This window comes from Lycorma delicatula, chromosome 2 (assembly GCF_047948215.1).
Source record: "Lycorma delicatula isolate Av1 chromosome 2, ASM4794821v1, whole genome shotgun sequence".
Lineage (NCBI taxonomy): Eukaryota > Metazoa > Arthropoda > Insecta > Hemiptera > Fulgoridae > Lycorma > Lycorma delicatula.
This window is the reverse complement of record NC_134456.1, coordinates 37,524,311-37,550,349: the sequence shown is the minus strand read 5'-3', so window position 1 is coordinate 37,550,349 and position 26,039 is coordinate 37,524,311. Positions and strand designations below refer to the sequence as shown.

General features: G+C 31.8%; 1 protein-coding gene across 1 annotated transcript; it reads left to right on the top strand.

Moving 5' to 3' along the window:
* Positions 1–74: 74 nt before the first annotated feature.
* Positions 75–7,673, top strand: LOC142320157 (dynein axonemal assembly factor 6-like). Its single transcript, XM_075357841.1, has 3 exons — positions 75–298; positions 1,648–1,871; positions 7,356–7,673. The coding sequence occupies exons 1-3, from the start codon at positions 190–192 to the stop codon at positions 7,611–7,613; spliced, it is 591 nt and encodes a 196-aa protein (XP_075213956.1). The 5' UTR covers positions 75–189; the 3' UTR covers positions 7,614–7,673.
* Positions 7,674–26,039: the final 18,366 nt, after the last annotated feature.

Genomic DNA, 26,039 nt, shown 5'->3' with positions numbered 1-26,039 from the left:
ATTACTATGAATTGCAAAACTCACTGTTGCTATAGTAACTATGAATAACACTTCATATTTGTTATGAACTTTACTATAGCGAAAAAGTGTTAAATAATTATACCAAAAGCATCTGCTTAATTTAGGACTTTTTGAGTAAAATAGTAATTATTTTTTTAGTTTAAAACATAGAAACAGATAAGCACAATCATGGAAATTGGATATGATGGTATGAAACAGTTAGTACAGTTGTTAAATCCTATTCATGAAGATAATTCTAGTGATGATGATTTTCCAAGCACTGGAGTATCAAAATTAAGTATGACATAAAATTAATTTTCTTTTATTATCATCATCAAATTTTTTAAATATTTTATATTTAATAAGTATATAGTTTTAGTTGTTGCAGTTTTAATTTTTGCCCTTTAATATTACAGTTATTATTAAAATATTAATTTGAATATAGTAGTAATTATGTTTATAATTAAAATTTAAAAAATTATAAATAAACCCAATTATCCATAAATTTATGTATGTTTATTAAAACTAATTTTTTTTCATTTGTTAAATTATAGATGCTACCATCCTTTATATTATACATTATACATATTTTACTTTCCGCCTAAAATTACATTATAATGTGATGTGTGATGATATTACAAAAAAAAACCAGTCCTCCAAGTCATAACCATTTTGCACTTACAAACTCTTAAAACGCACATTAAATCAATAAAAAAAATCCTTGTCAATTGCTAAAACTGTTAGCGGTTTTAAGAAGTGATGTTGCACAAATAGCATTTGCACTGTTAATAGATGGCTGTAACTACATTACAAAGTTTTGGTGAAAAGTATATAATAAATACATTTTTACATATTAACTTTCATTGATCACCAATATAAAACTGTCTTTTTTAAAATCTGACAGCTCACTTTCAGAATTCCTAGAATTGAGATTGCAGAAAATCTTTTCATGGTACCATTCTTGTGTTTTAACACTTTTAATATGAAAACATACATTTTTAAGCGCAGTTAACATTCCCTAGGTTATATATTGATGTTTATAAAAATTAAATTGATGGCAAAAGTTTTCAGTATTCTTTCATTTCTAATTTTTAATATTTAATTTTAACTCTTAAATTTTCTTCTGTTGAATTCTATAATCTAGGTGGATTAGCAATAAATATATATTTCCATTATTTATAAAAAAACAGTAACTAATCACACAAATTCATTATAAACCTCTCTGATAAAATTCACAAACACAATATTATATATATTACTTTGTGTAGCAGTCCATATACTCTCACATTAATTATCGCTTTTAAAAGCATTATTTGTTCATTTTTAAGTTTAAACGTGTTAATTCTTATGGTAATAATAAATAGTACTGTACGTTATTATTATTTAATAATAATGTACATACAGTGATGTACACACACGCATGCGCATGCACACACACACACGCATTCTTCATGATAATTAAACTTATTTAATAAAACTTTCAACATATTATCAGAAAAATTCTATTAACAATATTATGCCAATGGAACACAACAGATATGAATGATCTTAACACAATAATAACAAAGCAAAACTATCTCTAATAATATTGCATTTCAGGCCATGTATAAATATTACATTTGAGGTTACATTTTAGTTTTGAATTAGGTCCAGGAGATATAAAAACAGTAAAGGTTAATGTGAAAGGCATATCAGGAGATAATGAAAGTGATAATAAGTGTGATAAAAAGTACAATCCAAAAGCAATATGGCAATTGCATGAAGTTCCAGAAATACAACTATGTGATGATGCATCATATGATCCAAGAGAAAGACCAGAATATGACATAAAATATCGTCAGTCTATTACGCCTGAAGATATTTATTTACAAGTAATTTTTTTTTTCATTTATTTGTCTGTAGAATTGTTTTGTATAATCTCTCTGCAAATAAACAAAGTGATTCAGGAGGAGAGAGAAATAATTTGGGAACTGATTCTAGAGTTTGAAATAAAGAAAGAAGATCATACAAACATGTCTGAAAACCCTTTATTGAATTATGACTTGCAAAACAATTTGCCTGGATTTCAATTCCTCTGGTGATATGAGATCATTCTGAAATTTTTAAGGCATTATATAAAGAGTAAACTTGTTTGATTCTTATATTTTCTAACCTGAAAAATCGAATAAAATAGGTCCTAGAACTGTTTCTCCCTAAATTTTCATGTATAAAATGTAAAACAGAGAAATTTGGTGACGAAAAACATGTTTATTAAATTTGAGGTGCATAACTTTGTAAAATGACTCATAAATACATAAATTTTACATACTATCAAAACTTGCAGAGAATTTAATTTTTAAGAAATTGATGTAATAAAAAGTTTACGAAAAAAAAATTTGAATTTTGCTGATGCTCATGAGGTCGATAGCACATTTTAATTTGTTTCCCCAATAAGTAATTTTCAAGTAGTCTAAGAAATTCATAGTTTTAAAAATTCTAGATAATTTCTCTCTGTGACATGTTGTTCTAGTATGATGGGCTTATTACTTGGTTGTCAATCATGCCACACCAAATGTTTACCCATAATTGTTACTGGAAATTTTATTCAATTGGTAGGTTTTCTTCAGACCACCGATATGAATTCTATGTTTTGCTTACGCTATTATGGGTAGTTTTATCCCAAAATAGTATGAACGGAATTAAGTGGTAATTATTGTTAACACACTGACAAAACTGCAGTCTTCTGGTACAGTCACCGAACTTTCTGAACATGATAAGGGTGCAATCTGTGAGCATGTAATGTACTCCATACTGTACATTGTGGAAATTCTGAAAAAATCAGATGAAACATGAGTGCTGGGAAGTGTGCCATTCTCACAAAGGTCTGTATTTATTATCCTAAAAACTGCTGTTTTAAATTTTTACAAATTCATAAAATTATTCTGCTAAGTTTTGTTCAATTTTGTTTTTAACTATAAAAACTGATTTTTTGTTTGTTTTTCACAGTTTATTACATCAATTTTCTCAGTATTAAATTCTCTATATGTGTTGATAATAAAATATATGCATTTATTAGTCATTTAACAAAGTTATTGTACTTCAAACATAAAAAACCTATTTTTCATCACCAAATTTTTCTGTTTTATGCTAGATATCATGAAAACTATGAGGGATAAAGTCTGGCATCTGCTTTATTCGATTTTTCAGGTCAAAAAGATAAGAAACCATCAGGTTTACTACTTACATAACCCCTTAAAAATTTGAACATGGCCTCATTTCACATGGGGGAACTGAAATTCAGGCAAAATGTTTCACTAGCCGTAACTTGATAAGAAAGCATTTTCGGGCATATGTTTGCATGAAATCTTTTCCTTATTTTAAGCTCTAGAATTGGTTCCCACATTATTTTTCTTATCTCCTGAATCATTCTGTAAAATAATAATATATTTTTATTTATTTATTTTATTTTTTGATTTTTGTAATAGAACAGCTACATATATGCCTTTCTGTATTGCACAGAAAATACAGAAACTAAGAAACATGTACACGAAAGTTACACAATTCAAAATTCACACATAAGTAATATGAATAAAATAAAAGCTAACTCTTTCTATTCGTAACATTATAATACAAAAAAAAAAATGATTTAGCTACTTAATATATTATTAGAGCAGTTAAGTAATATTTTGCATGTTCCTAAAACTTAAACTCAGATGAATGATAATGACTTTACTCCACTATTTTCTTTGGCATTATTTCAGAACTAAGGTCTACAAAACTAAATTAAGATAATTTCAAAATTAAACCAAGATGAGGGCAAAATGGATCAATAAAAAAAAAAACTAAAAAAAAATTATAAGAAAATATTTAAAATGAATAATAATAATAATAATAATGCCCTGACGTAGATAATCCCCATGTCTGGAACACAACATCTACGTTCCACGTCCAGGGCGGCAACAGCTGTACTTATGTACAATACATATAGCTGGCTAACGGGGCTCCAAGTAATTTCCTCGGATATGCTTTTCTTTTGACCTGTTTCCACCTTCAGGTCACCATATGGATTGGAATTTACGGCCACCTGCAGGATATGTACTACTGATGATTTGGAAATGGACTCACACCATATTTAGAGCTGGCGATGTGGCGGCCGTGATCAATGTTATTGCAGGTGTAACAGAGACCCTTCCATTGTCCACATACCCCCTGCGATGGCAAGCATGTAGCAATGGTGTATGTCGGTGCATGGGACCTCTGAAAGCTTTGGTGAGTAGGAGCCTGGAGTCAGTGCAGAGACTGCGCATCCGCTCTCTGCCAGGACATATGCCGGTTCCACCGGAGTACCGGATTGGACCTCCAAGGAAGGTTGGTAGCCCTGGAGTGGGGGTGTACCCCGGCGGCTAGCCTTGCTACAGAAGGGATAAACAACATGAGTAATCTTGAACAACAATCAAACGTGGCAGAGGGTTCACGAAAACACCCTCGTTTAGAACTGGCTGTTTCGCCCGAGGCGAAACATCGTAAGAGTGCAGAATCTCGAAGAATAGAAGTTGAGGCCAGAAAAAGCTTGAAAAAAGCCTTTTTCAAGAGCAACATTCCGAAGCCGAAATATTTGATAATCACAAAGGAAGACGGTGATTTCTCGAAGGTGAGTTTCTTCCTCATTGGTCGAGAAATAAATAAATGTGCTGGAGGCCCAGTTAAAGAAATTAGAAAAAACTTCACAGGACTTTATGTGGAAACTGTAAATGATATTCAATCGCAAAAGATCCTAGGGTTGAAAAAAATAGGAGAATTGGCTGTACGTGTTGATCCCATTGCATACTCAGCACCTCAAGGGGTGTTGTGGTCTGTCTCGGGATCTATTAAACTGTTCAGAGCAAGAAATTGTTGAAGAACTAGCAGCACAAGGAGTAATAGAGTGTCGCCGATTGAACATGAGAAGGAATGCCGAAGTCCTACCTTCAGCATCTCATGTTCTCACATTTAACCGGCCTACTTTGCCGGAGAAAGTAAGGGCGGGAATACATCGATTGGATGTGCGGGCATTTGTACCGCAGCCATTGAGATGCTACAAGTGCCAACGTTTTGGACATACCGCTGTAAGATGTGAGAGACCGCAAATATGCGTGTGCGGCGATGAGTTGCATGAGGGAGAGCCATGTAAAGAGCCTCCTACATGCATCAATTGTAAAGGAACACATTCTTGTAGATCCAGGAACTGTCCTGTCTACAAAGACGAGGTAGCTGTACAGGAAGTAAAACCCTGCAAAAGGTCAGCTACTTCGAAGCAAAGAAGATTGTAAATGCCCGCAGACCTAGAGCAACAACAACCTATGCTCAGGCTGCAGCTGCTGTTCCTGCTCCTGCTCCAATTGCTGTAGATGAGACACAAATTATAAACAAACTTGCGCCTACTTTGGCTAACATGATTGAAAGGATCATTGAAAACAATAAATTTATTTATATAATAATAAGTAATACAATATATCGATTGTGCTATGTTTAAAAAAAACTTTAAAAAAATTATTAATATTTATCATAATTTTTTTTAAAAAGTATTTCAAAAATATAATAACATCTATTTTTCTTAATTATATTTATATCTAAAAGTTAACTTATTTATTAAAGCAAAATTTATTGAATAGTTGAATTATTAAAATACAAAAATGAATAATGTATATCATCTTATCTCTTTACTGATATAGGATTTATTCACGATTGTCTAATTAAAAAATTAAGTATTCAGTGAAACAATTCCAAACAACCACACTTTAGATTCATTTACTTATGAAATCATTTTAGTAAACAAATTTTTAATTTTCTGTTTTAGTTTTAAGATGCAATTAAATTCACATTTCCTTTAAGTAAAAAACGAAGTAATACATAATAGCACTGGTGTAAACAATAAGAACAAACTTTCCATGTGAATGTATCTTTTCATTCTAACAGGCTTCCAGTAAAAATATAATTAAGTCTTTCATTTCCAGTCAAGATTCAGAAATATGGGCAGAAGACGTAGGACAACAAATTTTGGGGACAACAAATTTTGTATCTAACATTATCTATCAGTAGATAACAACTTGTTCCCCATCTTAAAATATTTTTTTATACAAAATGACAACTGCATCATTCATAAATGCCAAAATCTTACTGCACACATTAATGTTGAATAAAAGTTATTTTATGTACAAATACTGAAATACATGCTCAAAAATAAAAACCTTTGATATATCAATATACACATATACTGTTTAATACACATCATCATCATCATCTAGTACTCTATCTGCTGGTAAGTCCCTTCTGCCAACACTATCTCCATCCATTTCAATCCCAGCCCTTCTTTATCCCTTTGTAATTACAGAAGAGGTTTCCTCATCCTTCTTTTTCTTCATCACTTTCTTTCTCCTTCTACTGACTCTTCCATTGCAGTTGTCAAGAATCCACTTCCTCTGACCACAAATCCTAACTAGTTTCCTTTTCTTTTGCCTACTTCCTGCTTAAGTGTTTTTCTTCCTTAATTCAGTTCATTACTTCCTCATTGTCACTTTATCTAACCATCTTATTTCCTCCATATCCACACCTCAAAACCCTCAATCTAGTTCCTTTCCCTCTTCCTCATCATCAATTCTTCTTTTCTTTATAATAAAACACTCCATACATGACATTTGATCTACTTCTTCTTCCTTAATTCTAAATCCCGACTTATGCTATATAATAATTTCCTCTTCTTACTTTATATAATATGTATAATGTATATAAATACACATATTATATCTATATATCAGATATATTAAAAAATATATGTATTTGTGTTAATTAAATGTGGTAATAGCCATCCATACTTAATGAGAAACTTTAATCAATAATTTAAAATAGAGAAATGAAATTTAGCAAATGCTCCTACCATTTAACGATACACAGAGTGATCATAAATTATTCAGCACATTTTAAGTATAAATAAAAAAAAAAATAACCAAGTAGTGTTATACTCTGCATCCTATATCAGTAAAGAGATAAGATGATATCCATTATTCATTTTTGTATTTTAATAATTCAACTATTCAATAAATTTTGCTTTAATAAATAAGTTAACTTATAAATAATATAAATATAATGTAATTAGTTAATTATAATTTAATTAGTTAAATATAATTAAGAAAAATAGATGTTTTATATATATGTTTGAAATACTTTTTTAAAAAATTAAGATAATATTAATAATTTTTTAAAAGTTTTTTTAAACATAGCACAGTCGATATATTATATTATTTATTATTATATTATATTATTTATATATAAATAAATGAAATAACCTTACCAAAAATTTGTCATTAATTTATTTATATATAAATTTTTTTTTGTTTTAGCTTGGACTTAAAACTCCAGCTTCAGCTAGTTGTGAAGTAATGTTGATAACAGTGTGTTTGAAAAAAGAATCACATGATGATGTTGATCTACAAATTTCTAGACAACACATAGACATTCGATCTCCATTATATCGTCTTAGCTTACCATTACCTCATCCAGTAAATCCTGATAAATGCACTGCTGAGTGGGATAGTGACACATGTATACTTAAAGTAACTTTACTTTTAAATCGAGAACTTGATTATGTAAATTTCTAATTTCTCAATAAAGTCTTTGTTTACCTGTAATACAACACTGAAAGAGTAAATATGGTTAACTTGAAAATAAATATAGTGAAACTTTGTCTTATTGCAATTACTTCATTTAATTTTCTTTCATTTTCTTCTCTATTTGCAGTTAAGTGTCAGAGCCCATCAGCCATAATTTGAACCGTTTGCGATGCAGTGCCATTGCCCATACTTCCTACATGCGCTTTAACTTAAATTTATAAGCTTATAAAATGAATAACTTAATAGAAAATGATCAATCTCATTAAAATGTAAAAAAAAATTTACACAGGTTACATTAAGTTTCAAACACATCTTATCCAATTCATATATGGTATCACAATGAAGAGACTGTACTTAGTATTTAATAATGATAGTAATAGTCACTGGTTTATTATAATTTTTAGCTCCTATGGCTACCTTGATCTTTAGTTTATATGCTACCTTGATCTATGATCAGGGAAAATGTCTCTGGGGGTTGACTGTCTTTTGCATCTTCCCTCCCCTTTCATTATACATTACTCCTTCTTCCTATTATGAGTGCTGTGAGGATCAGGTCAGCTATCATCCTGATTTCATCTGTTGGTTATATTAGCATTTTCTAGTGTTTGGCAGGGATGTGTTAGCTGCATCTTTATTAATATTCAGTGAAGTAATAACATCCGGCTCTTTGCTGACTAAAGTGCCCAAGGATCAGTTTCCTTATGGGAAGGGGACTGCATAAAATATCAAAATAGCAGCCGAGTTGTGCCTGCCAGATAAAGCCAGGTCTTTTGTTTCTAAGATTTAGCTGTATGAATATTTTCTTCACTTGGTCTTGATTTATTAGATTAATCAGCGTATAACTTTCACACAAAAATTTCCAATTATATACTACCACTTTGAATTATAAAATTCTATTAAACAAGAGATACATCAAATTGTATTTCAACATGAATTTTTTAATCTGTAGAGTTTGAGTGTAGATGTAATTTTTACGTAATCTGATGCTTCTAGATATTTTTATATTTCTAGTTCAGTTGCTTGTTGTTATTAAACATTTAGAAAATTTATATGTTCAGCCAACTCTGTTTATCTTAATAAATATTTTTTAGGTACCTAGAAGTCTATCAAATGAATATTTTATTAAATAGAACAGAAAGACATGTGTAATGAGTAAAGGAGATATTTATGTTCATGATAATATGCTCTTGATTAAGGCCATGTTTTGATCTTGTCCATACTGTTGAAAAATTTAATCAGATTCAACGATCAATAGAGTGATTTGTAAGTGAGAACAAATACTAGTCCCCTTTTGCAAGGTGGAAAATATCGTACCTATAGGTGGATGGCTTTATTTAGAGTGAGTCTCAAACGATGGCCTCTGGGCACCAGGGTGAACCCAACTGTATGAAGCTCTAGCTCCAGTATGAACGCGCTCTGTTGGAGTGGTCTGTTTTATCGCTGGTATTCATGGGAACCATATTTATGTCAGTCCCAATAATTACTGCTTCAGTGGTTGTTGGTCTGCTTGAAAAACCAACCAACCCAGGAGTTATGAGAGACTTCAACTTACTTTATCAGCTGAAGATTTAGCTAGTGATGAGGAAACAAGAACTGTTATGGAGGGGATGAAATTTTCATGTGTAAGATTCCTTGAGGTGAAATACAGTGAGGAAGGTAATCATTTGGTAAGATTTCTCCCTTCCTGATAATAAGTACATTGTAAAAGGTTGTATTTCTCTAAAATCTGTTAAAAAGCTGAGGAATGATGCCCTGCTTGTTGAGGTGAATAATGAAGAACAGTGCCGGAAACTGCTAGCCCTTAGTATTTAGGGAAAGATGGAGTGGTAGTGGAATCCCATAAGATGCTGAATTTCATCATGGAAGTGAATTTTGCTTTAACTTGGCTGATGAAAAGTTACCTGAAATAACAAGAGTTGTCACTGAAATAACAAGTTACCTGAAATAACAAGAGTGGAGAGAATTACGAGAAAGGAGAATGGTGTTGATGTACCGACATCTTCGTTAGTTTTAACTTTTTCAAGTCCAATCCTTTCCTGACAGAATGAAAGTAGGTTACCTTTCTATTTGTGTTCAACCATATATACCTAACTGCAGACACTGCTTCCAGTGTCAGGTTTTGATACCAATAAAGATGGTTGCATGAAAGAACAAGTTTGTGCCTGTTGTGTCTGTAAGGGACACAATGACATCACACACAATGAAGAAGAGAAATGTGCAAATTGTAAAGATCCACACTCAGTAAGGTGTCAAAAATGCCCCATTTACAAAGAAGAAGAAGCTATTGATAGATAGTTACCTATCAATGATGTAAACTGGAGTCTAAACTAATGGCCTGACCATCTCTTTTTCCGTTTAGCCTCTGGAACCACCATAAGGTATTATTAGTTCAGAAGATGATATGTATGAATGCAAATTAAGTGTAGTTTTGTTCAGTCTCACATCGACTATTCCTGAAATGTGTGGTTAATTGAAACCCTACCATGAAAGAACACTAATATCCACAATCTAGTATTCAAATCCATTTAAAAGTCTTTGAAAGGATTTGAACCTTTGAACTGTCGACTTTGAAATCATTTGACTTGCAATGACGAGTTAACCACTAGACTAGCCACAGTGGGCTAATGCCCTGGCCCCTGGTACAAGGCAAGTGAAATGGCTGGTTGAATTCACAGAGTGAGTAGCTCCATTACTTGGTTGCTCTAACTGAAGTTAAACATTACATAAACGGATGGAGTCTTAATAAATACTAGTATTATCATGAAATTATATGGTGTAGTAAAGAATTAGTAGTACCTTAATATTTTACCATTTGGCAACACAGCTTTACATTTATCGCCACGGCTAATCCAAAGATCAAATCCATCGAGCAGCTGAAAGAATCGGTTGATCTGGTAGTCTGAAGAAATAGGATGCAGCATGAAGTGAAGAGTTGATGAGATGTGGAATGTAATCTGTTAATCTGTATTATTTCAGTCTCATTTTTATTTATAGTTTGTAAATTTTTGTAGTGAGGAAGGTAACGTTAATTTCACACTTTGATCTTGATCGCACTTTAATTTCACACTTTATTTACACCAATCACTTATTTCCCCCCACAATTTCAAAATATGTAAAAAATAGAATAATTACTAAAAACCAGGGTCAGTTCATGCCCTTTTAATATGCAAGACAAATATATTACATATAAAAATGATTAAATTTTTAAGTAATTGGATTACTGTGTTATGCTAGATGGATTTTTTCACATTCTACTTAGGATTTTACCACAAAAAAATGGTTAATTTTGCAAGTAAGTTAATTTTTTAAATAAAAAAATTAGCGAATAAAATGAAATATATCATGGCACCTGTAAAATCAGCTGACCCTGGTTTGAAAAAATTAAACTAACATGCAAGCATGCATCTTCTTTGAAGCAGGTTGCTGGCTGAACGCTGATTGGGGATAGCAAAGGGGTATTCAAGATTTAAAATATTACAAAATTAAAAAAAAATAAAATTTTTAAAACTGTAATTAGATATAAAATGCTCTAACCTTCAATTTGATTAACACCCACCAAAATAATTTAAGAAAAATCCTATGTAAAATAATATATATCAAATAAAAAAAAATAAATAAAAATAAACATATTATATCCTACATGAACCAGATTTAAAAGCTGCATTTAATTAAGAAATTGCCTCTATATATTTACTTATTTTTTACATTTCTTGAACTTATTTAAATGATTAATTTTGTCAATGAAATAAATAAAATTTAAATAATTTACAAAAAAGGTAATTTTAAAAACCCACTCATTAATATTTCAAATAAAATTTTATAAAGCAATTTTAACTAAAAAAAGAAATTTTTTGCGATTAAATTTAAAATTAAAATATAAATTTAAATTATAAAAATTTAATTTTTTATGAATTTAAATCGAGTTATAAGGAGGACTTCAGCCACTGGTAGTGAAGTGATGAGCTGAAAAGACAAAGAAACATAATAACTATAAATATTATGAATTATATAAATAACTATGTCTAACATTAACATATTTATATATAACCCACCAATATATAGACAGATTTATATACACAGCACCCCCCAACCGAACCTGATGAACGATATTGGGATGATGAAATACAATCGCGAAGAGGTTGACGCGGTACGAATGCTTTATGTACCCGGCGCTCACGAGAACTCTTCATTGCATACAACATAGATATTTACAATGTCAATATGTAATCAAGAATTATAATTAAAAATAATTGTGTATCGTAAAGCTAAGATATGAATAATACACCCGGAACTATGCAAGAGCACATCGAATCTCCTCCCCGTTAAGGAAAACGTTGAAATAATATACCCTGAACTGTCACAGCATATGAGATTTGCTTCATGTGAAACAAGAATCTAAAATAATACAGCCCGAACTGTGTCAGAGCTTATCAGATTTGCTATGTGTTGATAAAAAATTTAAAATAATACACCCTGATCAGTGTCAGAGCATATCAGATTTGCTATCTGTTGAGGAAAAATCTAAAATAATACACCCTGGAACTGTGTCAGAGCATATCAGATTTGCTAGCTGTTTAGCAACAATTCTAAAATAATACACTCTGAACTGTGCCAAAGTATATCTGCAAATTTGCTATCTGTATAATTCTTTAATATGTGTATTTTTACAATTACTTAATTTGAAACTGTATTTCTAAAAATGAAACAGAAAAATGTTATTGATTTGCGAAATATAACTTATGGGATTTTTATATTATTTTCAATATTAAAATATTAGATTTTTCAAAGAAATCAATTACTCAGAGAGTTTTTAATCATAATGAATTAACTTTTATTTTCCATATTTATTTTTTTCCCTTTTGCACCTGTGCAGATGTATGCATTACCATCCAGACCTCTTAATTACCCCTCTTAAGATTCTCTTAAGAAGGCATTTTCACAGCATAATATGGCCAATCCCAGTTGGAATTAAAAAAAACAAAAGTCTATAATTTATATTACTGAAAAAAAGGTAAAGTTACTAATGAATAGCAAATGGAATAAAGTTGTGATTGATGACAATCCAAGTGAAAAGGGGGTCTTTAATAATGCAAATACTAAATGTAATATTGAAGTTCCCGTTATCTGTAGGATTATAGAAAAAAACTAAATCTTATTATTCAGTAATCCATAAGGTGGTCTTTTTTCATCAACTATATGAAATATAATTACAATCAAATTTTATATGTGAACAGTAGTAGGTGCAAAATGATTAATAACAGGTGACGGGTACCAATTAAATCACAAATTCTAATCTCTTATAAGAAAAGAGAATGTGCTCGATTTCAGTTTTACATGGTTTTGGAAAATGGTTTATAAAAAATTACATTTATAGAAATCAACTAATAATTTCAGCGGATAACCAGCAGGCAAGATATGGCATATACTGCAGAAGACTAAAACCAGGGTGTTTATATATATAGTTTGCTCATACAAAAGGTTTAATGTAGTGTATTTTTAGGTTTAGCATTCCTTTAAAAATTATCAGCAGTAATAGTGATGGGCCTTTAAAATACAACTAAAATGATTCCTGACGGATATTATACTGTAATAGTTCCTTGATGGTTCTCTGCAGAAGACCAGTATACTTTCAAATACTGTTTGATGGTGTCAAAAATAGATTTATGTATCATTAGATGGTTAGGGTTAGATAGAAGATCTTTTTAAATGAAAGCTAAAAAATCTGATGTGTTATATTCATAAATTTGTTTATATGTAGATAATCAAAGGGAAATTTTAGAATTAATTTTGTTGTTAAATATGGTTATTTATTTATAAAATTACTTAGTGTAATTATAAAATAAAGGCGAATTCACAAAGAAAATAAGATGCAAGACTGTTTTACATAAACAGATCAAATACGATTGAAAAAAGCCATTACTATGAATTAGCAAATCAAAAAATTCTGCTTATTTAAAAAAAAATTGTAGTAAAAATAATAAATTTAATGAAAACAGCAGAAATTGTATAAACAACCTGTTAAGTGGTTTCTTAAAATCAATTATATTATAGTTTAACCTCTTTGAAGACACAGTTCTAATTTAATACTTTAAAATCGATTTATATTATATTTAAATTTAGATATTCAACTCAAATACAGCAAAATGAATGATATACATAAAATACCCATCAACAAAACTTAAATTAGTATAATTAATGCTTAGAAGTTAGTCAATGTTAGTAAAACAATTTTTTTATGATAAAACAGTTATATATCTAAGCTACATAAAAAGAACATGCAATTACAAGCTACATAAAAATGCATGAAATTACTAGCCACATAACAAGTACTTGCAAACTACAAGCTACCTAATTATTTTATGTATATCATTAAAATTACTGTATATGAGCCAACAAAACCACGTTAACATAATTTGTATATGAAATATGCATAGTTTTTACTATGCATATTTACATTTATCTCTTTTCAAAGAGGTTAAAGTTAAATATTTAATTAAAAGGTTAGGAAAATAATGCTTATTAATATTTTTTAAAAATTGTATTATTTAAATTACATTAAAAAACCATTAAAAATTCATATAAAGAACAAAATTACAGTGTACTACTTGTTATTATGAAAATATATGGAAACTTTACAGTATATGGTCATTTGACTACTTGTTTAAAGGCATGAATATAAAATGGGATTGTATTTTTTTTCCTGTATGAAGTTTTACAAACGGCTATACATAATTAAATAAATTCAGTAAAATAATCGTAACTGAAAAGTAAAAGCAGAGTAAAAAATTGTAAATGATTTCAATGAATAAATTATTTGAAATAATTGGCTAACTTTTTTATATGAATGTAGCGACAAGGGAGGTATAGGACATCAGTACCCTAACCACCAAAGTACCTAACCTAACAAAGTTAAGAATTACATAAAATATATATATAAGCATAGACTAAAATTCATTTAGAAGAAAAATGAGTAATTAAAAAAATTATGCCCTTATTTTTCTTAATACCTAGTCTCCTGTATAATCAGAAAAATAAAAAATTTTCACCCGCTTGAAAATAATTAAAAAATAGGATTAAATTTTTTGATTGTATTACAGTATTGAAATTTGTGTGCCAGTTGGCAATTCACTAAACATGGTAATGGATCAAATGAAAATATTAAAAATGGATTAGAACAAGTTTTATTTGGATTAGAATATTCTGTTGGTATTTATTAGTGAACTGAACAACATTAAAATAAATTTAGGCAAAAAATTTGAAACAGGATTGGTTGATTACACAATACAACAGCTTTACAAAAGATTTCTTTATCAGTTTACAAATGAGAGACCCAGAAATGAATGCAGTTAACTACAACTGACGTCCAGGAAAAATTTAGAAACATAGGAAACAAAAATAAATTTTAAATTAACTTTAATAAATAAAAGATAATTTATTATTATTATAAACTTGAGAAATAAATGAAGAATATATCTTCAATAATGGAAAATATTTGTAGAAGTGATAATTGTCTTTTATTTCTAGAATTTTCTAGAGAATTACAGAAAAAAGAAATTTAACAACATAGATGTGAAAATGTGTGCATGTCTAATAAGATTTAGTTAAATGATTTTGTATGAAAGAAGATTCTGATTGTTCTAGTGGGGAGGATAACACAATTATTATGATCTGAAAACACTAAAAAGGAATAAGTATATTTTAAATATGATATAAAACTGCATATTGTTTTTTTCCTAATTCAAAATACAAACTGTTCTCTTAATAGTTTCAAAAAAATATTTCCTGTTTCAGCAATAATAATTAAAGTATTCGACACATCAAACTATAAAATTTGATATTTCCTGGGAGATATTCATTGTACTAAGGTATTTGTAATTATTTTCAGTAGACAAAGGTAGTGAAGCGCAAGATAAAACATTATACAGATAATGTATCAAGATGTAATATAAAAATAGGCAATTCCTATAAAATTACTGAAAATATTAATACATTTTATAGCATTTTGTTGAATAAAATTAATTTTAGTTCCTACATAAAATTCATCAGTAATTAATTTTATAAAAATTTTGTCATATTGATATATCCACTTCAAAAAATGGTTACATCACCCCAGTATTTTTTTTAATAAAACAAATTTTGTAAAATGTAAGATTATTATTTATCTATAATATATATTAAATTAAAAAACAAAATTACATGCAAAAAAGTTCAACAAATAAATTGTAACAACGTGCTTTAAAAACCACGTTATATTTTCATTAAACTGTAAATTAAGAACGAAATGTTTCATTTAAAACCGATAGATTGTTCAAAGTTCCACACGGACGACATGCGCATAGATGAACGTATTCGACGACACTGAAACAAGACTGTCTTTTACTTCGTATGACGTTACAAGACAAAAACAAATAAATTACTATTCTGTGTTTCTGATCCTTTACCTGTATTAAAATATTATTTTATAAAAACAAATTACGTCATCAGAATTGCCGATGTAGTCGAAAATTAACAGATTTTTTTTCAATAGTAATTTACAGAACTGAACTTTTGTTTTTTGCACCGACATTTATTTTATTCAATTTGTTAATTAATATCAGTGAAAATTGCTAAATATAAAATGAATTTTGTTATAAATTAATTTCCATACATAATATTTTTTATTAAATGAGATATTAGTTCCGGCCTTTGCTAACACCGAAGGTCTCACACAAAAATTCTCCCTTAAAAATCAAGAAACACATTTATAAAGTTAGTAAGCCTCTAATAAAAACATACCCTTCTCTCTGCTCTAATCCGCATTCGGCATTGAGGTCACTGCCTATCATAGACAATGACTCGAGGCTTTTTACATTTTTGATGCACTTTTACCTCCAGCCTTTTACTAACAACAGATTCTAACTGTTATTTCTGACTGAAAGCTCGTTTCGCCTGTGCTATTCGGCATTTTATATCGCTCCTGCTTCGTCCATCTTTAGTAATTCTACTTCCCAAATAACAGAATTCTTCTACCTCCATAATCTTTTCTCTTCCTATTTTTATATTCAGTTGTCCATCTTCATTATTTCTAATCCAACGTCAGATTCATCATCTGTTGTCGAATTACATTCGCGAATGGTGAGGAAAGTGTTTAACACATAAATGCATTTATTTGGGTGTGGTAGTTTTTTCGCGTAAAATGTAACGGTTTTTTCTTTTACAGAATGGATGAGGGTGCGCGTGCAATGCACACGCAGTCATCGCGCACTCTGATTGGTTGACAGAATGGTGGGAATCTTAAAAAAAATATCACAATCGTCGCCTACCGGTGCAAACGCCACGACGACCAGGGTCATCCTCGAGGTACGTCCGCGACGGTAGGTCGATTTTTCAGTTGAACGCTAACATTCCCGTGACACTCCGTAAACGCACGCACGCGAACACATGCGCACACGCCGCCTCCTAGTGCACGAGCTCCGTCGGGGTCCTGGAGTGGCGGGTGGCGCCTCCCGTTGCAAATGCCACGACGACCAGAAACATCCTCGAGGTACGTCTAAATTTTTATTCACACACACACACACACACACAATATGACATTCAAATATATATACGAGTATAAATATTGTATGGTAGGTGTGCCGTCACATACTAACAGTGGGACTATAATACTAGAGAAAAAAATTTAATTCACACACACACACACACACACAATCACATATATATATATTTGTAAAACGTCAGAAGATGGTCGAAGTGTACTAATATATATTTCATGAAAAATCCCGATTCGTTAGAACATGTCTCTTGGTGGTCAGGTGTATACTTGTTATATTAATATATATATCGAAGTTTTGGAAACACTTAGTACTTTTTAACAGGATCCAAATTTTTGGAAGAAAATCTCAAATATCTCGAAAACGGTCGGTACTAGCGCTCTGATAAATTTTCTCAACCCCCCTAGACAAAAATCCCATCCTCTCCCAGTGGTTCCCGACAGTTGATAATATTTTCAAGTGCACCCAGGGCGCCGTTCGGAAATTGGGGAGAAGGTGCGATGGGATGCCACCGTAATATCTCGGCACCCGCACGTTCGATTTTTACGATTCAAACGGCGTAAGTATCGGTAGGTCGAGCGCTAACTGTTTAACGAATCTGTACACACACTTGATCGACCGGATCTTGGTTATCCGGAAATTAATTCGTTTAGCCCTATGTTTTGATTGCCCTCACCCGACGTAAAACGTACCGATCCGATCGGTACGTTAAACCTATGTTAACTCGCTCAAACCTGTGCGCTAGCGAAGCTGTAAACTATAACTTATCAAGACTGAAAAGTGGAAAATAAAAAATATTATTTTAGGACGGTATCTCAGAATGGATTTGACAAGGTTTGACGGTGATATGTAACATTATGTCAAAGTCATAGCTTCAAATTCAAAACTTGATGTTTTTGACAATTTTTTCTTATGCGTGATGAATGGTCTAAAGAGTGGGGTTCAAACACGCATAAGAAAAAATTGGCAAAAACATAAAATATTTAATTTGAAGCTAAGACTTTCATATAATGTTACATATCACCGTCAAAGCTTGTCAAATCCATTCTGAGATACCGTCCTAAAATTATTTTTTATATTTTAGTGCGTTTAATTTAAGAGTGGTGTTTTAAACATTTTTTTTTACATATTTTTTATTTATTTATGCGATTGTTTTTGTTCATAAAGTAATGAACTATAACCAAAAAGTAGGCGCTTGAATGAACCGATCACTGGCGGAAAATCCCGATTCGTTAGTTTAATTTCTAGAATTAAATTTCTTATTTAACTTTCATTATATCAATATTTATCATTCAAAAAAAATATGTTTACAAAAGAGGTAATCAATTTTGAACACCTAATAATCCAATTTCGAGACGCCACCAGCCAGGGCAACCCGTTTGGAAGGTCTAGATGTGGAGGGCGTGCCAGAGGCATGCCTCTGCAGATAGTATAATCGCTAAATTGGGGCGAAGGAAGCGAAGAAGAAATATAATAACCGAATCCTTTTTAAAACAAAAAATGTGTAAATTTATTATACTTCGAAAAAAACGTGCGCGCGCGCGCATACATTTCCAGATCAATATTACAGTTCCTGTATTTAAGTATGGAAACAGTTTTATACCGCGTACCTGAGAGATCTTTGGAGGGAAAAAGAAATAGGGGTCACCCCAGTTAAAAAAAATCTGCATTATGATGGGTTTTTAATTTTTTTCCGCCATATTGAATCAAACTTAATTTTTTAAATAGGAAGGTTGACGTATGATACATGATTTCGATTTAAAATTTTAAAGAAAAACAGTGGTGAACGCCATTTTTCTGTTAACGCCTTCGTTATCAAGTTTTAAGCATTCAAATTTGGAATGATGGAAAAATTGTGTTAATAATAAAACGCGATGCATGATCAATTTTATTGCATTTTCCATTCATAATGCAGACAGTAGCAAAGCTGTAATATTGGTAATAATTAACAATGAAACGACAAATTATATCAACTGATATTATTTTCAAAATAAAAATGAACTTCCTCTGCTAATAGCAGCTGATATTTGTAAAATTAAACAAATCAGCTGGACTTAATTAAAAAATCTGATGTGGACACCACATGACTTCCTTGTACGCCAATTAAATTACAAATACACATTTTTTTTTAAATGCTAAGTACATCAAATTTTATTTTATTAATTTTTTTTTTATTGTTTTTATTGAATTATTATTTGTTGAATACATTTTTTTTACAATCAGAGGCTAATAAGAAAATGAAGTCTGATTCGAACCTAGGTGCCTTCCCCTTATACATCCAAATATGTCATTAATTAAAATTTTATTTGGTTATAACTCTGGAACCAATAAAAATAAGTATTTTTGACTTTTTCTTAATTGCAGTTAGCCCTCAATGAGAGCTTTTCAACGATATATCGTAATTGGTGCTTATTTTCATTAGTTCCAGAGTTACAGCTCAATAAAATTTTAATTAATGAAATATCTGGATCTTACAAGGGGAAAGGGCACATCGGTTCGAATCAGATTTCATCTCCTTTTTTTTAATTTAAATATATTGATTTATTAACCTCCGATTGTAAAAAAATTACAGTAAATAATAATAAAAAAAAACTATGAAACAAAATTTTATAAAAAAAAAAAATGCTAACCGGTTAGGACCCGATCCCTGCCACGACGGGACGCGACTAACTGGCGTCTTAGATAAATCGACCACAACAACTTTCCAGAAGACCTAAAAAATGTTGTATATAAGTTGCGCGGGAGAAAAATGAAATAAATATTAGTAAACTTCGACCTTGTGACGTTTTACAAATTTATATATATGTGATTGTGTGTGAATTAATTTTTTTTGTTGGGCGCCATAAGAAGCTATTGCTGGCCAGCGGGTGACTAGCGAAAGACAGAAAGCCGCAATTCAGGTAAGATTATTCGGTACTTGGCAATCGGGAATGGCAATCTATTCGATTGACTACTTTGTAAATAAATACTCAAAAATTATTAAGTAAATACTCAAAAAATTACGGTGTTAATTAGTCAAGGTTAGCGAGCGTAGATTTAGTTTGGTTAAATAAAATAAATAAATATAAATAACCATTTATTAAAATTAATAAAGAGACCTATGTTAAACTCTATATAGGCCCATTTTCCACCGAAATCCGATTGACTACTTTGTTTTTAAATAAAGCTGTAGCTGCGGTGGCGATAATATGTAAGTACCGATTATTCTTCGACCACACCGTATCATCAGCCCAACGCTGAGCCACGGCTTTTAATCTTTCGTCGGCCACCCAGTGACAACCAACAGCTTGTCAGTAACTGGTAACATGCTGCTTGTCAATGGGTGAAAAGCCTAAGATAAAAATGATAAAAATAACGGTTGGCTACGTAGATTGGCGACGTATATTTTATTAAGTAAGATAATATGTTCAAAATGATCGGCGAAAAAATAGTTTTAATCCCTAAGACATCGGATGACGTAGAGCCACTACCCTAATTTTGTATGAACATTTTTCCTTATTTCAAGCTGTAGAATCAGTTCCCAAATTATTTTTCCTTTTTCCTGAATCATTCTGTATGCATATATGTATACATACACACGAATTATTTTACTTAGTTACGCGAATAATATTCACTGAATAATTTCATCATGTATTTCATTACAGTTTGGCGTAAATGCATTTGCGCATGAATCAAAACTTAAGGAATCACAGTCCTTTTTTGGAGGACTCGAGTGATACAGAATGTTTTTTTAGTCTATTACAAAATAAAGAAATAATTCTATGAATTAATGCAAAGAACAATTGTAATTTCAGTGAAAACGAGCTGCTTGTTAAACAGTTAAGTCATTCTATGAAATAACGAAATTATAATATAAAGAGAAGCTAATTACTAAAAACTAATTATGTATTTATTTCTGTGTGCATAGAAATTTAAACATTTTCAAGGATTTATGTAAAGACAGAGATAAATTTCTAAAACTGATTTGAAAATTTAAGTTTCCAGTTAAAAAGAAAAAAGGTTATAAACCGGAATAGATGGACCAAAGAAATGTGATATTTAGAAAAGCGAAAGAAATCAAAACTTTGCAAATGTGATCCTTTGTGAACAGAAGGAAAAGAAAAAAACGTATTATTTACGTCGACCCCCACCCACCATTAAGAGATTTAAATATTTTTTTAACTTTAAAGTAGTTTTCTTGTATTCCTCTAAGTTACGATACTCTTATCGATTAAAAACTTTAGATTTTCCTTCATAAAACCTTTCCTCCTTGATGTACTTGTCTCATACTGAAAATATCTGATGTGGACACTACATGACTTCCTTGTACGCCTATTAAATTACATATACACATTTGTTTATAATCAGAGGTTAATAATTATTAATAAATCAATATATTTTAATTTAAAAAAAGGTTAAAAAAAGGGTTGAATTCGGATTCGAACCGATATTTCATTAATTAAAATTCTATTTGACTATAACTCTGGAACCGATGAAAATAATTCCCACTTACTATATATCGTTGAAAAGCTCTCGATAAGGGCTTATTACTGCAAGATAAGTTGTGCAAGATACGTCACGCCGAAACTATTTAAAATGGATTCTGGGATGTTGAAAATGGATATTTGCGTTGAAATATGAAAATCGAAATTTTACGCGATCACAATTCTTTTCTTTGTAGGTGCATCTTGACAATCTTAATTCTCTATGCCTAATAATTTAAAAAATCTTACCTGAGGAATTTTTATAACTTTTACATACGATCCATTAGATTATATTATATAAATATTTATTTCAGGTCTTTCTAAAACGATATTTATTACCTTGGATAAACAATTTTATATTATAATGCAATGGAAAGAAATTAAACTGTTAATCCTTATGTTTTTAATAAGTGTTAATGGTAAATTCGGTATTTTATTCATCCTTTAGAGTAAAAATAATTAATTAATAAATAAATAAAATACAGACACAAATACAATCAAAATTACTGTTTATTTTTCAAAATTTATATATTTTTAATACATTTAAAAGATACCGCCAATAAAATAAAAAATCCCTTTCGGCATGCCGGAAGACGGATGTAGATTTTACCGGTGCTAAATAGGGGATAAAAAAGATTTCCACCTTAAAATTAAAAAAACTACAAATTTACTCAATACGACAATGGTTGCATGTTTAGCATACGACAAGCCCCATCTTCTTACAATTCTAGCAATAGGTCATCTCTTCCGGAAAGGGTTACTCATATCAAAAATTATTTCAGACAAAATTTTTAGGTAATGTTTGGAGGACTAACGACCACTAACGATTCAATACTCCGCCCATTAAGGGTGGTATGTATCTTTTTTGTTTTAGAAACCCCATTTTTTACACCCCCCTGGTCCAATGGTTGGTGATATCAAAAAGTTTACTTAGATAAGTTTTAGGCCCTTATCCAAAGAATAGTAGAAACTTTAAACAAATTCGATGTTTTACTTAATAGGAAATTTATAGCGATATTTTTTTTCCGAAAAAGCACCCCCCCCCCCCATTACAATCCCGGCTTATTATGTTTTATTTTGCAATTCGTGGTATATGAAGTTTAAATCAATATTTTATTGATTTTTTTGTAATTATTCAGTTTTAGAATATTTCTATCCGTTATTAAAAATTGTTAGTTTTTCTATTATTTTTTATATAAAATTTATTCTTTATTTTAATATATAATTATTAGATTTTCATTGTATCTCATTAGTTATAGCTATATATTTGATATTGTTTAATTTAATGTTTAATTTTATATTGTTATGTTTTAAATATGTTACAGCTCTGTATATTAATAAATTAAACGTCGACATTTTTTGATTCCAAGGATAAAAATGTTCCTCTTTTACGTCCATGATAATTGAAACTGCCAGCAGATATATCCCACAAACATCGGGTAGTCCTAAACGTCCTTCCGTTCCATGGTGGAATGATTCCAAATGTGCTATTAAGAATCGACGGCGGACACTACGCAAATTCAATAATAGACCATCTAACATCTAAATTTGTACCGCAGAGCTAAAGCGGTCTGCCGTCGGGTCTTCTTGAATGCTAAGAGAAATTCATGGACGAAATATGAGAACACCATCTCACGTACTACTCCCACGTCTACTGTGTGCAAAAAAAATCCATGCAATTTTCAGATCACCAAGGTAATCTATTCTCGGTCTCATCGATGAAGGAGAACTCTCATCATCTTCGGCTGTAGCAAATTCTTTCCGCTCGGTGTCTCTCACTTCATCATATAGTAACGACTTTCAGAGGTACAAAGCACAGATGGAAATATTGGCGTTAAATATTGGTGTTTCGGTTAGTGAATTGAACAATCCATTCTTATTTAAAGAATTGTTGCACGCACTTAAGAACTCATGTGACACTTCCCCTGGACCAGACAACGTTCGCCTTTGTATGCTTTCACACCTTCCTCACTCAGCACTACAACATCTTTGGAATATTTACAATGGTTTATTCTCCGAACAAGTCTTACCACCCGGCTGGTCAGAAGCATTTGTTATACCAGTACTAAAGCCTGGTAAAGACAAAACCGATCCCTCAAGCTACCGCCCTATTTCTTTAACAAACGTATTGTGTAAAATCATGGAGAGAATGGTAAACCGCAGGCTTGCATGGTACTTAGAGAAACATGGCTTTCTTTCTTCGGAACAGTGTGGTTTCCGACAAGAAAGATCTTCCATTGACCATTTAGTGTCAATGGAGACAGCCATACAAAACGCCTTCCTGATCCGCCAACACCTCGTTGCTATATTTTTCGATAAAAAAGGCGTACGACACGGCCTGGTGACGTGGCATTCTTAACACCCTTAGGAGGTGGGGGATCACTGGCAACATGCTTGCTTTTATCCGGGGATTCTTGAATCACCGGACGTTTCGTGTTCGTGTAGACGATTCACTTTCAGACAGTGTCGTCTCAGAAAATGGGGTACCGCAAGGTAGTGTATTAAGTGCCACCTTGTTTTCTGTGGCCATAAACAGCATTACCAATTGTGTACAGGCTCCTGTCTCATGTTCTGTATTCGTTGACGATTTTGTTATTTACATTGCGAGCCGCTCAACACCCACTGCAGAGCGACTGATACAGAACACTATATTTCGCCTTGAGACTTGGTCAAGTACTACTGGTTTCACATTTTCACCCGACAAAACGAAATGTGTAGTCTTTTCTCGGCTACGGAACCCTTCTATTCCGCGGGATTTTCTGAACAGAGAGCTTATTACTGTCTCTCCTTACGTCAAGTTTCTAGGTTTGCTTTTTGATAGCCGTCTTACTTGGTCAAACATATAAAGGAATTGAGGACAAAATGTTCCAAACGTTTAGAAATGATGCGGGTCCTTAGTAACACCAATTGGGGAGCCAATCGGTCATGTGTGTTACGTTTATACTATTACCTTGTTCGTTCCCGTTTGGATTATGGTTGTGTCTCCTACTCTTCAGCTCGTCAAACCGTGCTTAAAATACTGGACGGTGTACATCATGCTTTTCTTCGGCTTGCCACAGGTGCGTTTAGACCAAGCCGAAGAAAGCTATCGCAAGCTTACTTGTAGACTGTGGCGAGCCATCACTTTGGGATAGACGAGACCAGTTTTTGTTATCTTATTTTGCCCATCTCTAAGGACAGCCAAATCACCCGGCTTTTGACCCAATTCTCAGGAATCCTAATTTAAGGAAGTATGAGGACTGTCCACGCTGTTCTGCGCCTGTGGGTGTCCGTACCCGGCGTCTGCTGCAGCATATAAATGTTGACACTCCCTCGTTCTTTCCATCATGTCCGTGCTCATATCCTCCGTGGAGATAAACCTTGTAAATTTTACATTTGACCTTACAACATACGATAAACGATCAACACCACCTGCTGTTTTCCGGCAAATGTTTCAGTATATTCTCACCAAGACGAACCCAGACGCGGTGATGGGTCGAAACAAGACGGTACCGTTGGTTGTGCTTTTGTTGTCAATGAAAGGACTTATATGCTTGACCTACCCGGTATTACGAGTGTGTTCACCGCAGAACTACTCGCTATAAATAGGGCTCTAAATATCGTTAGCCCTAAATATAGAAACATTCTTATTTGCAGTAACTCGTGTAGTGTTCTCCAGGCGTTAGAAAACTTTTATTCCAAACATCCTGTCGTCATTGACATTTATGATGCAATCGCTGAGTTAGGTAATCGCAACACATAGGTAAATTTTTACTGGATTCCTAGCCACGTAGGGATTCTAGGTAATGAAAGAGCAGATTATGCTGCCAAAGAAGCGTGTATTCAACTTCCTTTCACCACCCGAGTTACTACCTTTGATTTTATCAATCGTATAAAACAACCACAAGCAAGGTGGCAAAGTGAATGGGCGACTACCGTCGATAATAAACTCCGACGGATTAAAGATTCAGACGTTCGCCCAAAAACAAAAAAAAAAAGGAGCCTTCCGCACGAGTATGAGCGACAGAAGCCTGATATATTGTCAGAAGCCTGAGTCGTGCCGCTGAATTGTAGAAAGGAAATCGTATTACTAAGATTCGCAACTCCTATTTTAGCTTTTCCACGACGTATAAACTTTATTTCCTTTTATAAACACGGTTTGGCCGAACGGTATCGCAAAAGACCTACCTTTTCCGCTTTGCCGGGATAAGAAAATTTACAGGAACCTTGAAATCGATTTACCAGAAGTCTTGTCGGTTTCCAAAAAAAAAGCTCTACCGTGGCCGATGCCGATGGTGTAGGGCCGCATCGACTATTACTATGCCTACGAAGACGAAAAAAAATTCTCAAAAAATGTGCTATAAATGAAAAGATAGCTTTGTCGATTTTAGGGATAAGGGAGGGAATTTGGGGAGCAATTTTTTTTTAAACGGTAAGAAAGC

Excerpts from the sequence above, each read along its gene's own strand:
- LOC142320157 (XM_075357841.1), top strand. The coding sequence starts at position 190 with ATGGAAATTGGATATGATGGTATGAAACAGTTAGTACAGTTGTTAAAT. Across the intron at positions 299-1,647 it reads CACTGGAGTATCAAAATTAA|GTCCAGGAGATATAAAAACA; the intron begins GTATGACATAAA and ends GTTTTGAATTAG. Across the intron at positions 1,872-7,355 it reads CTGAAGATATTTATTTACAA|CTTGGACTTAAAACTCCAGC; the intron begins GTAATTTTTTTT and ends TTTTTGTTTTAG.